Below are 12759 nucleotides of genomic sequence, written 5' to 3'. Positions count from 1 at the left end.
TGAGGGTGGTATGCATGACGTGGTGCCACCTGTCAAGCACCAGTGCCCAGGCTGGGGACAGTTTGGGGTTGCAGGAGACGCCCATAGCCTGTGACACCCTGGGGTAGCAGCTATAGTGCCTGAGATTTCACAGCCCACCTCACTGTTGCCTCCAGCACAGGGTTGCCTCAGTTTCCGGGGAGCTCTGGGTTGCGAACAGGTGCCCTACATGCACCAGAGCCCTCAAGCATGGGGTGGATGGATCAGACTAGGCATGAACTCCAGCCGTGCCAGCCAAGCCGTGGGGCTGCTTGGGCCCACAAGCTGCCCAGTGGCAGCTCACCCATGGGTGGGGACTCTGTTGGGCTGCCTATGCCAAGCAAGGGGCACAGCTGTGGGGCTGCTAGGGCCATGCCCATGTACCAGGCGAGGTGTAAGCAGTGCTGGGCCAGACTGGCACCTGGGCAGCACCCACTGAGGGCAGGCATGGGTGACCCAGCTGGATCAGGAAAGGAGGCAGAGGCACACACATGGGTGCTCACAGGTGTCTATATGGGTGCACATGGGAAAGCATGGAGACATGCAGGCAGCTAAGTCACCACGCATACGCACGGAACGCTTGTGCCCCTTGTAGAAACTCAGTGGCGTGAAGTCATGCATGCACACTCAAACACGGTCACACTCACAGAATCACAGAGTCACTAAGGTTGGAAAAGACCTGTAAGATCATCAAGTCCAACCATTACCAAAATAAAAAAAACCAACCACAAAACACAACCACACCAAAAAAACCCACCCACACCATACAGCACCATGCCCATCAAGCCACGTCCCACAATGCCACATCCACACGCTCCTTGAATACCTCCAGGGAGGGTGACTCCACTACCTCCCTGGGCAGTCTATTCCACTGTGTTACCACTCTCTCAGTAAAGAACACTCGCACATATGCGTGCGAACGCAGATGCTCACACATGCACATGTACTTGCACACGCATGCAGCCACGCGTACGCATGAAGGGGCACAGGGGGCTCCGATGGGGACAGACATCCCCGCCAATGGCAGCCAGGAGGACAGACCCCCCAGCGTACCCATGAAGCCACGTCCCTGGCACCCGAGGGGACAGAACGTCCTGTTTCAGAGGTCGCCCCTGGGGACACCCCGGCCCCCCGGCGACACCCCCCAGCCCGGACCCCCGGGCCCGGCCGGGCGTCCCGGGCGCTGTCCAGGGTGCTGCAGCGGCGCTGCCCGCCCCGGGCCCCGGCCTCGGGGCAGAGACGCGTCGGAGACGCGTTGGGGATTCGGGGGAGGACACGTTTGGGACCCGGGGGGGACACGGGACCCCTGCAGAGGACCTTAGGGCTGCCCCAGGCCGGGTCGGCCAGAGGGGCCTTGTAGGTGGGTGTGAGGGTGAGGGGTGTGTGAACGTGGGAATGGGGTGTAGGGGGGTGAGCGCACCAGACTGCAGTAGGTTTTCCTGTGCGAGTGTGTGTTTGTGAGTGTCTCTGTGTGCGCCCCAGGCTGCAAGGTGGTTCCTGGGTGTTTACTCTCTGGTAGGGATGCCAGGGCTGTACGGGTGTGAGACAGCTCAGCCCTGGCACAGAACTCCTGCAGCCACGGCACCGCCCGGCACAGCCAGCCAAGCAAAGCCAGAGTGGGATCGATGCAGCCTTAATTGGGGTCTCGTGTCCCCTGTCACTGCCGGGCAGTGCTGGCCACAGCTCATCGAGCGCCAAGGCCCCGGGGAGCCGGGAGGGCACACGCAAGCCCGCATCCCCACTTGTTACGCAGCTCAGGGGGTGATGTGTGTTGCCACGCTCCCTGGGGGGCTTGGGGACACAGCTGCTGTCACCTGAGTAACCAGCCCTGATCAATGCCTGCTTCCCGCGTCCTGCAGGGACTGTAATTGAGCAGGAGGGAGGAGACAGAGGATGCAGGGACGATCCAGCCTAGCAAGAGGAGCACTGGATCCAGCCTCAGCGCCAGGCTGGGGCAGGTGGCTGTGGCATCAGTGTGCCACTGCAGGCTCCAGGAAGGGGTTTGGGGTCAGAGGCCTCCTCTCAGCCCCAGGGAGAGGGAGGGGAAGATTCACCATGCACTGTGCTGGGCTGCAGGCAGCCAGAGCTGTGGCTTCAGCCATGCTCCAAGGCTGACAGGCTGGATGGGATGTTAAAGGGTGGATGTCCTCCAACCCTAAAGCCACCCCGAGGGCCTGAGTCCCAGGAGTGCCTGAATTTCTCACCTTGAGGAGGGGTGTTGTGTTGGGTTATCTATCACCCTCTAGCACTGGGATTTGTGTATTCATGGGCATTGCCCATCATGATGGGCACAAGCCATGGTAGACCCAGTACCCTCTAAACACAGAGCAGCACCATGTGCATAGCTCCTGGCCCCTGCTGCGGCCCCTGGCTACTTCTACTAATGAAGCCATTTCTAATTGTCACCTTTGTGGAACAAAGCAAAGCTCTTCCCCTCTGAAGATGCTTCTTCCACAGCCCAGATATCGATCCCTGGGAAAAAAGGCAGAGTACATGGTACCTCAGCCTGCTTCTCCTGCCCGAGTGCTCTGCACAGCTCCTCCAGGGAGATTTGTGGGGCTATAGGGGTTGCTGGGGCCCTGAGCCACCCCACAGCTCCCTCCTGCAGCCTGGCAGCCACGTACAACTCCCTGCAGGAACACATCTAGAAGGCCAAAGCTTTTTCAGGGCACAGTGGGTTTTGCTCTCCACAAGGGGCAGTGGGAGTGTCCCCAAAGCCATGGACCCTGCACTGCCAGCCACACTAACAAAGGACTCACTATTAGCAGACTGTTTTGGCCCGAGGGCCTCGGCTGGGACCCTGACCAGGTTTCCCTGGTGCCTGGGGCATGGCAGTGCAACACCCAGCCCTGTGCTCACAGCCCAAGAGGAACAGGGACTGCCCTCCAGCCTGGGGCAGTTCTGGCACTGCTGAGGCTACATGAGCATGATGGGGCAGTGGCAGGCTGAGCCCTGGGGTGCAGGGAACATTGCAAGGTGTTTTGGAGACTCCTGAATTTCTCCTTCTGCACTTTAGAAAGGCTCTGGACTTTTCTCTGTGGTGGATGCAGCTACCATGAATTCATCTTGTCCCCTTGAGGTATCCGTGTAATTGTGAGTGCCGATTGCAGGCAGCAGTGGGGCTGGGGCTGGCTGCTGCATTCATTAGCGTCTCACTTTTTAGTGAGCGTCACCTGCGGTGGTCGATAGGAGAAAGGTGAACCCGGGCAGCCTGGGGCCTGGGGGAAAGCCTGCAGCAGCCTCCTGGATTTCAAAGGCCCTGCATCCACACGGCCCATAGATCACTATATCTATTTCTTTTAATACATCCCAGAGCCTCTTTCCTGGAGGACCACGCCGGAATGAAGCGGTGATCGACCGCCCTGGTGGCGGGAGGCCTGCGCGCCTCCCTCTGCAGTGCAAATCACCATCGACCGCCTGCAGCCTCCCCTCCTTGCCCCTGAGAAGGGCTTCGCACCTCCCGCCCCCCTCCCCGGGAGGCGCCTCCCCCCTTCCCACCCTCCCGGCTCCATCACCCCTTCCCGCCCCGGCGGGCTCCGTCTCCACGGCAACGGCGGCCCCTAGCAACGCGCCGCCATGGCAACGGGAAGGGGCGGGGCGGAAGGGGCGCGCGGCTCCTTCCGGCTGGCGGCAAGATGGCGGCGGGGTCGGCGGAGCTGCAGCGGTTGCAGTGGCGGTTGGAGGAGCTGGAGCAGCGCGTCGGCGACGGGGCCTGCGGACCGCGCAAGGTGCCGGGGGGTTCCGCAGCCACCGGGGGACGGCTCTGCACTCCCGGGGGCCCGGCTGGCCCGGCCCGGTCTGGGCTGGGCTGGCCTGGCCTGGCCTAGCCTGGCCTGGCCTCGCCTTCCCTGCCCGCGGGGCCCAGACCGGCCTACCCCCGGGGACAGGCCCAGGCCCACGCCCGACGGGGACTGACAGGCCCGTCCCCTTCCTCTGTGCCCCTGCAGGTGGCGGACGAGCTGGTGAAGGTGCAGGTGGCGCTGAGCAATATCGCCGGCAAGAGGGAGAGGATCAAAATCCTATTTAAGAAAAGTGAGCAGCCTCGGGGAGGGGGGTGCCGTGGGCAAGTTCAAGACGCCTGTGTGCCGTTTTGCTCCTCTAAACAAAAATTCCTTCCCCTCTCCCCGTGTGACTCTCTTTGATATTGGCCTCTTGTTTTGCATATCTGGCAGAGAAATAAGTAACTGAGTGGGCTGTCTTTCTGATCGTGATTCTTCCACTCAGCTGTTGGGGATGGGAAACGGGCCACTGCAACCTGTTGTTTGCTTGATGTCTGCCCGCATCAGTGCAGCGATTTCCTCCACCTGTAATGCAGCCCTTGAGGGTTGTTGAGCTCCTGAAATGCATGGGCTCCTGAAATGACTTCCTGCATGCTTGGACCTCTCAGGCAGACTAGAGCAGCTCTCTTCTGTGTGTGTGGTGGGAGCAATAAGGATCACACACAGTCACTGGTGGACAGGTCTGGGGAGCCGCCTCTGAACTGGGGGATATCAGGACTGGAGGCCGGAGTGGTGCTTTGTCCTGCAAAGCTGTCTCTTGGCCAAGTTTTGCTGTCTCGTATTGCAGAAGGAGTAGGCTGCGTAGGCAGGGTCGTTGTGGTCCAAAGCTGCAGTGGCTGTTCAGTAAAAATGTAAACTGTGTATTTGTAGATGATTTTAAGGACCAGGATGGAGGGCTGTTGAGTGGTTTTGGTTCAAGGGCAGGAAGAAGGAGATTTCGCTCACCTTTAATATTGTTATCCAAATAAAAAGCAAGTGGTGCGGGTGTCTGTAACAAAGCAGTTATTTGGCTTGAGCCATTTGTCGTTCTTGGTCGTAGTACTCCAAAGTCATAGATTTTCAAGTGCTATAGAAATTCATGAATCTGAAAAAAAACCACCCCTACATGGGCAGTGCTTACAAAATGACCTGATGTATAGCATGGGGGAAAATTGCACTTGTCAAGGCAATAACATCTCTCCTAATTTTTGTCTCCAAACCTATTTTTCACTCTAGTTGAGGATGTAATAAAATACCTCGACCCTCAGTACATTGATAGGATGGCTATTCCAGACGCCATGAAGCTGCAGTTCATCTTGGCAGGTATGGTATGAAATGAGAGGAGAGAGGGGTTTTTTTAGCACTACAAAAGTTGTCTTTTACCTAAGCTGGATTGGGATGGATTTATTTTCTTTAGTTGTAAAGACCTGGCAAGGCACCCTCTTTGGAGGTATCAGAGAGATGGTTTGTACAAGGATGTCTGTCACCCTTAGTGCTCCTTTGTGCACGCCCATGCTGCAGTTGTATCGGTTCTGATCTTTTTAGTATTGATCAGTTTAACCCTGAATTAATAAAGGGTTTGAAAAGAAAAACTGGAGCTAGAACAGTTTTTCTCACCCCACTTCCAATACTCTCTAGGCTGTGTCAAAACCAGAAGACCTTTGGATTTATTTTAAACAATTCTTACTCTTGTCCTCTTTTGCCCCAAGGAATTGGTTGAGTCCTGTTTTGGTATAGTCAGTGAATGAAACTTGGTGGAGATTTTCCTGCCTTAAGTTAGTGTGAACCAGAATCCAGGGGTGAGGAACACAAAAGCTTAAAGAAAATCATAAACAAGCCCCTCTCTGTATAGCTAAAACAGCTGGAACAGTTACCTCACCAGTATTTGTGAAAAACCAAAGCAGTGTCTTGTATTTACTGATGTTGGTTTTTGTCCCTCCCAAATCAGAGGAGCAGGTTATTCCTTCCCAAGCAGCCCTTCTGGAGCAGGTGAAGAACCTCCAGCCCATCTTGGACAGTGCCAGTATCCAAGGTATACATGTTCTTCTGCAAGTTTGAGCTGTGCATGCCACCCCCCAAGCTGTTGCCTATCCTGTTTTCTTCTTTTTTTTCCTTGAGCCTCAGACTCGAGGACCGCTAAGCACACAACCTGGTGTGAGTAAAGTAGGTACAAACAAAGTATGTCTGCTCTTCCCTCACACTGCTCTAACATCCCATGCAAGGTCAAGGAGGTCATACAGTAGGTCGGGAAGCAGGTTAGAGACAGCAGCTTGGCAGAGAGGGTGGAGACGGGTGGCTGAGCACTGTGTACAGTCACCAGGCTGTGGAGCCACTCCTGCCTACGAGCTCTTTTATGTCCAGAACACACCTGCTCTTGGCATAGGTGGAGATGCCTTTTTAATTGCTTGCCCTTAACATTCATCCAAGTAGTTTACTTTGATGTAGTTCTCACTGCAGGCATCCCCTAACTCTTGCCATCCAGAAGCAGTTAGCAAATAAACTTGGTATTTAATGTTCAGGGTAGTTAGGGGTTTTGTATGGTATAAAAGGTGTGTTTGTGGTGTGTGACGCTTGCATTCAGTGGGCAGAGTTCTGCTGTGATGTGCTTGTGGGGAAGGAATGGTCTTTATTTTGGTAACTAATCCCACAAGATGTAAAACAAATAAAATGCATTTATCTTCTGTGCTTTCAGCGGTTCCTGACCATGCAGCCAAACTACAGCGACTCTCTCAAATCCACATACAGCAGCAGGTAGCGTGAATAGTCTTGAGAGTCTTGACTAGTGGGGAGGAGGAACCGTTTGTTAGTGGCTGTACTGACAATTTGCAGTTGCTTGAATTGCTCATTTATAGCAGATTTATTCATGCTGCAGTTTTAAAGAAGCGTAAGCACTTGGGGAGGGGGTGAGGGGGTCCAAACTAGCCAGGATTTCTGACAATTGAGTCTGAATTGGAAAAGTGCTTTGCCTGCCACAAGCCTGTTCGAAACAGAGGTTTGAGTGACACTTAATAAGTGGTGGTGGGTTTAACCAGCTGGCATTCCCCCTCTCACTGGGACAATGAGGTAAAGCGTTGCACTCTTCCAGTATCCCAGTCTCTGGAAAGCTGTTCATACTGTCACCTTGTCTCTTCAACCTTTCCTTCCCCCTTTGAGTGCTCCTGGAGCTGGTGATGAGTAGCCTGGGCAGCACCTCATGCCCCCTTTTCAGCATTTTGCTGTGAGTTTCCGTTCTGGAGCAAGCAAAGCATGGATGCTGAGGAGAGGCAGGCAGTAGTGCAAGCCCAGGGGCTTTGGTGCTTCATGAGCTTGTGTGTTTGTAACCTTTCTCTTGACTCTTGAAATGCTTACAGCTGCAATGAGTGGCCACAGCCAGGGTCTGAGCTCTGATCTCAGTTCTGGCCTCAGATGAGTTTCCCCCTGTGCTGCCAGGGACTGGAAGGACAGATGTCCTTCAGCTGATTTATTGCTCATTCACTGTGTCTCCCTTCTTCACAGGAACAGCGTCAAGATCTCGCCGACAGTGTCAAGACACTCCTCGAAGACTACAACAAAATGGTATCCTTTGAGCCTTGGGCCTGACGCAGCTGAACTGCCCACCTGTCTCTTGGGCTGCCTTGCCCCACCAGATATTGTTGGAAGCAGGCAATCCCCAGCCCTGGGTTTAATGGCCAGTGCCCTTTCTGTCGTGGTGATGCCTATGTCCCTGTCATACTCCTCTCAGCAGCAGAGCTGAGGGCCAGAACGGCCCATCTCTCTGAGCCACCTGCGAGCCAAAGCCTCTATGCTGGATCCACTCACAGTGCAGCTTGGCATGAAGGAGCCGCACAGCCTGCGTGCTGGCGCAGAGCTCACGCTGGCTGGATGGATGTTGGCATCTTTATCAGGTGACTGCTGGTCCCTGTGACCTGCCTGAGCCAAACAGCGGCTAATCCTGGCCACATAGGATGAGATACACCCTAAAACCACAGCAGACAGGGAAGCTCTGCTCTTTTCTGTAGATAGCCCCTTGAAATGCAGTGCTCTGCAGTGTTCAGAAGTGCCTCCCAGACTCCCATTGGTGTTTGGTGCTGTGCAGTGCCTCGGCACCTGTATGGTTTGAGTCCATGCAGGCTTTCTACAGTCTGGTGCCCCAGGCCTCTTCCTCTCCCAAGGAATCGGGACTGTAACGGTGCTGTTGGGCTGCCAGAGTGCTCTGACCTTGCTTTCTTCCCTGCAGTTTCCACATATCTTTCCTTAAGAGTCATGTCCAGACCCTGCTTCTTTCCAAGCAGTTCGTCCAGTGGAATGAAATACTGACACGGCTGGAAACGGCCAAGGAAGCGAAACCGGTGGCAGAGTGATGGTGGAGCCGGCAGCGTGGAGAACCCCGGGGACCCTGCTGGCCTTGGGTCGCTCAGGAGAGGCTGCAGCACAGCTTGCACCCTGTCGTCTCGGCATCTTTCCACTCGGCGTGAGCATGCTGCAAGTGATGTCACAGGCTCTCGGGGGGCACCCTGGCTCCGTGGCTGTGCTGTGTTGGCCCCGAATTGAAGCCACACTACTCCTTAATATGCCACTGTTCGCTAATCTTGCACTTCCCTGAAATAGGTTTTTGGTTTGTAACATATTTAAAAATCCCTTTTAGCTCTCACTGTGGACCATAGTAAAGTCCTGAAACGCTAACTGGGTTGTCTCTTCCTCCCCTGGGTGCGGCCGTGGCACAGACTGTCCCTTCCTGTGTGGTTTCCCCAGGCAGTGACCTGCGGAGGCAGGAGATTGCCTGAGGCAGGAGGTTGGCGGTGGCTTCAGCCTTGGTCCAAGGGCGGGTAAATCCCCTCCAGTCCCACAGCTTTCCCCAGGCCGTGGCACACGCTCTTCCTGCTGTTTTTTTCCTGTTCATGTGAGCTGTCTCCACCCAGGGAAATCCAGCCTGACAGGGCTTTTCCCCCAGACAGTTCTCCCATCCCTGCGCTGGGAGGAGGCCACAGCCTTTGCCTTCACCCTACCTCCGCTACCTAAGCGGCTTCTGCAAGCCAGAGCCCGTGGCCGGCCCTTTCCCCTCCAAAGAGGGGTGTGAGCTGCGCCTGGCCTAGCCTGGAGTTTCTCCTGGCACAAAGGTGCTCTGAGTTTGAGGTCCTGCGTTTGGGAGGGTCCCAAACCCTCCTGCTTGGTGAGATGCTGACCAGCCGTGTGTGACCCGGGAGCCCTGCAGGAATGGGTCAGGACGGCACCAGGGAAGTCCGGAGGAGCTTGGTTGTCCCTGTGCTCTCACCTGCTCAGCGAGCTCACCCCTGGGCACGCCTGCAGAAAGCCCCCCCGCGCCCTGCGGGTGCCTGGGAAGCTCTGCGGGGCCCGGGCCGGGACTTGATGTTCCTCCTGGTCGGATAACGGGGAGCACTTTGCGGCTGCTTCGGCGACGCCATCAGAACCACGTTCTTCACGGGCAGAGGCGCTCGCACGCGTCCTTGCGCGGGTGCGCACGGAGACACCGCTGTGCCCGCTGCGAGGGGGGAGCTGGGGGGTGCCCGTCCTGGGGGCGCCGCGGGCGCGGTCCCGCGGAGGTACCGCTCCGCCTCCTGCCGGCTCCGGAGGCCCGGGGCGGGCGGGGCCGGCAGCTGACCTCGCCCCTGGTCGCGCGGGGCCCCGCCCACCGCTCCGCCCCGGAGCACTGACGCGAGGCGGGGGCGGGGCCGGGATGCTGCGCACCGCCTCCCTCCTTCCGCCTGCCCTGCGCCTGCGCGCGCGTGGCGCCGGCCGCCATCTTGTGGCGACCAGCGAGCTGAGGCGGCGGCAGGTGAGAGCCGTTCCCGCGCCCCCACCCCCCGCTGTAGCGAGGCCCGGCCTCCCCACAGGCACATACAGCGCAGCCCGGCCTCCTCCCGGGCCCCTGCAGCGGCACCTGGCCTACCCACAGATAGCGTGGCCTCTCGCTCCCCCCGGCCGCCTCATCCCGCACAGCAGCGGCCTAGCCTCCCCTCAGGCCCCTGTAGAAGCCACCTGGCTTCCCGCCGCCCCCGGTAGCCGGCGCACGGCCTGCCCCCGCGGTGCGTTCCCTGTCGCAGCGGCCTACTTTTTCCCAGGGCACTGCGACGCCAGCCTCATCTCCCCCCCCCACCCCCCGCCCCCAATAGCAGTGGCTTCGCCGAACCCCCTCACCCGCCCCGGTTGCAGCCCCCCAGCAGTGGCATGGCCTTCCTAACCCGTACAGCAGAGAGCTCGACCTTCCCTGCCATCCTCTGGCAGCCCGCATCCCCATCCCCCGTAGCAGCGGTGTCCCCAGCCCCTATCGCAGGGCCTGGCGCTGCTCTTCCTCAGCAGCGCGGGGGGCAGGCCGGGCCGCCAGGCACTGATAGCAGTCTGCTGCCGTGGTGGGCGTGAGGGCCTCGTGAGAGGGATGTGCTTCCTAGGTACAGAAAGGGGATATTGACCTGCTCTATCTCCATAAGGGATGGGGTACAAGGTACTGACTCTGAGTGAAACAGGGTTCACGAGCCTAACAAAGCTTTAGTGCTGTATGCTTGAGTACCTTGGGCTTTCTGTGGTGGGAGGGAGGTTCTCTACACAGACTAGGCAGGCATCAGTAAGGAAAGCGTAGTACAGGGACCCTGTCTTCCAGAGAGGGGAGCTATGAGACTGGACCTATCTGTATTTGTTCACTTTCCCTCAGAGACCCCCGTTTTTGTTCATCATGTACCTTTCTGTTGTCCTGCTTCCTGCTGGCCACATGTCTCCTGCCTGCAACCCCTGGCTTGCTGTCTCCCCTGTGACCTGCACTGTTTCATCAAGTATCCAGTCCCTGGTCTTTCACCTAGGCTGGCCAGTTGGGGGGCTCAGAGCCTCATGACCCTGTTTCTGTAACATAGCCGAGCTGCTGAAGGTGAGGGGTGCCTGGGTTTATCATGTGCACGTTCTGGTGTGGCTCATGGGGCAGCTGTCGTCACTATCACCCTTCTGTTCCTCATAACTTCAACTCACCCATTTGTTCTCTGTTTTTCCCTGAGATACGGCGTCTGTTTTTCACTTCATCCTACTTAGGCCCAACACTGTTCCTTTCACCACCTGCCTGTCAGGGCCCAGGCTGCCCTGTGGCAGTGTTCGTGCTGTGGGTACGTGCCCAGGAAGACTGGGGTACAAGTGACTCCTCAGCACGAGTAGGGCACTCTTGCTGATCGTTTGGATATGCCTTTTCAGGATCCCCAGCTCTGATAGTTCAGAGTGCCCTTTAGAGGAGAGATGGTAGCGAGTTGGGGTGAGAGTGTCTTTGCACAGCAATTATAGTGGGACTTTGTATTAATGGATCCGTTTTCCTTTTCAACACTGCAGAATGGAGAATTATAAGAAGACCAAAATTGTGGAGAAACCTTGTCCTCTTCCTTTCACCAACCTGCCCCCTGATATTATTGAAATGAAAGTGAAGGACGGGAGCAAAATCAGAAATCTGATGGGTTATGCCATCGGCAAGATGGAGCTGGACTCGGTGAGGCAGATCCTTTTCACTGGCTCAGGCAAGGCCGTCAGCAAGACCATTACCTGTGTGGAAATCATGAAACGAAGGCTCAAAGAGCTGCACCAGATCACCAAAGTGCTCTTCAAACAGATCGAAGAGATCTGGGAACCCATTGTGCCTGAGGCAGGCCTCGATGCCTTGACAGTGAAGAGAAACATTCCTGCCATATGTGTTCTACTCAGCAAAGACGCCCTTGATCCTCAGGAGCCGGGATACCAGGCTCCCGGCTCTTTTGACGCCTTCTGGATCGAGACGCTTAAAGCGGAGTCACAGGGACAAATGAAGAGGAAGCAGGGTGGAGGCAGGGGAGCTGGCAGCACGGGAAAGCACCCTCGGTCTGCTGGAGGAGGGCCTGGGGAGTCCTGCGCCAAGTCCTGAGACCCTGCCGCCGCATTTGGGTGTAGTTTGGGGGAGGTACGGAAACAAGCCAGCTTCTGTAGCTGGAAAGCTGAACATGAGGGCTTGCAGAGTTGTTAGGGGAGGGCAGGAGAAGTTAACTGTTTCAAAATGGATGTGATTGTAGCTGTCTGAAACTGTGTTTTGACAAGTTCCATTGTCAAAGCCTGCCAGGCTGTACTCCTTAGCATGTGGTTCAGGGAAGACAGGAGTCGTCTGTGCTCGAGCAAGGACCGCTGGCGTCTTGTCAGTGAGCCCCAGTGAACGGCTGCTCACTGAGCGGGGTTTTGGCTGCTCGGGGCGGTGCGGCAGCCCAGGCAGCAGGCGTGCGTGCCAGGCGCCTGCTCGTGTGGCAGGTGGAGGTGGCTCTTGCTGCGGTACAGAGGGGAGATGGGACCTGATGTGGATTCCCCCAGCTGCTGCCTGCGTCGCCGGAGCTCATGTGAGCGGACAGCGGGGCACGGGGCTGCGTCAGCCACTTCTTCGGTGCCTGAAAGTCCATCTGCTGCTGAGCCCGTCAGGCGGTTTGAATGTAGGGATACAACTGAATGCAGGGATACAACTCTGTCTGCGATTGTGTGCATGTTGCAGCCTTTCTGTCCTCCTTTCACCTCGGTGGAGCTAACGGTTACACCTCTCTGCCAAAGTGGCAGGAGTCAACTCATGTCGTAACCAGCCTGAAATCCTGTAGCTGTATGAGTGCCCTGGGGTGGTGGTAACGGTAAGCTCCAAAGGACCCTGTTCTTTCCCCTTTCCGCTCCGTTATAATGCACAGAGATGGGTATAAAATAAAGTTTCCTCTGCACGTAACGTGAAATTTGTCATGTCTTCCTCATCCCACTGGAGGTCACCCTGTAAGTGTTGCTGGTGGGACTGCGGCTGCTGGCTGAAACTTCGCTCGTTCAGCTCTCCGTGTGGAAGAGGAGACCTGCTGCTCTGAGTTTTTCACTCTTGTGACTGTAAATGCACCCTGATGTGGGGGAAAGGTTTTCTTCCTGCGTATATTAAGGCAAGGTCAAGGTTGCTTTGTTTTTTCTGGGAAGCTTTCTGGTATTCTTTGTTTTTCTCTTAAACCCACTAGAACTGCAGTCTGAAAAATAC

The 12759-nt window shown here is 56.6% G+C and overlaps 2 protein-coding genes across 3 annotated transcripts; both read left to right on the top strand.

The window, feature by feature from the left end:
* Positions 1–3632: 3632 nt before the first annotated feature.
* DCTN3 (dynactin subunit 3) lies at positions 3633–8432 on the top strand. 2 transcript variants are annotated; one of them, XM_059834072.1, is made up of 7 exons: positions 3633–3746; positions 3966–4050; positions 5013–5099; positions 5725–5808; positions 6469–6527; positions 7272–7331; positions 8027–8432. In XM_059834072.1, exons 1-7 carry the CDS (start codon positions 3654–3656, stop codon positions 8114–8116), a joined length of 558 nt encoding a protein of 185 aa, XP_059690055.1. In that variant the 5' UTR covers positions 3633–3653; the 3' UTR covers positions 8117–8432. The 2 variants fall into 2 exon arrangements, with proteins under 2 accessions (XP_059690055.1, XP_059690054.1); XM_059834071.1 differs by lacking the exon at positions 5725–5808 and having other exon boundaries at positions 3654–3746.
* Positions 8433–9509: 1077 nt separating this feature from the next.
* RPP25L (ribonuclease P/MRP subunit p25 like) lies at positions 9510–12442 on the top strand. Its single transcript, XM_059834112.1, has 2 exons — positions 9510–9549; positions 11079–12442. Exon 2 carries the CDS (start codon positions 11080–11082, stop codon positions 11638–11640), a length of 561 nt encoding a protein of 186 aa, XP_059690095.1. The 5' UTR covers positions 9510–9549; position 11079; the 3' UTR covers positions 11641–12442.
* The last annotated feature ends 317 nt before the right edge of the window (positions 12443–12759 follow it).

The sequence above is a fragment of the Gavia stellata genome, chromosome Z (genome assembly GCF_030936135.1).
Source record: "Gavia stellata isolate bGavSte3 chromosome Z, bGavSte3.hap2, whole genome shotgun sequence".
Lineage (NCBI taxonomy): Eukaryota > Metazoa > Chordata > Aves > Gaviiformes > Gaviidae > Gavia > Gavia stellata.
Note: the sequence above shows the minus strand (reverse complement) of the source record. Positions and strands in the feature narration are given on the sequence as shown.

Bases quoted from the DNA above. Each gene is read 5' to 3' on its own strand.
- DCTN3 (XM_059834072.1), top strand. From the start codon at position 3,654: ATGGCGGCGGGGTCGGCGGAGCTGCAGCGGTTGCAGTGGCGGTTGGAG. The intron at 5,100-5,724 runs GTATGGTATGAA...CTCCCAAATCAG, and splicing joins GCTGCAGTTCATCTTGGCAG to AGGAGCAGGTTATTCCTTCC. The intron at 5,809-6,468 runs GTATACATGTTC...CTGTGCTTTCAG, and splicing joins GGACAGTGCCAGTATCCAAG to CGGTTCCTGACCATGCAGCC.
- RPP25L (XM_059834112.1), top strand. From the start codon at position 11,080: ATGGAGAATTATAAGAAGACCAAAATTGTGGAGAAACCTTGTCCTCTT.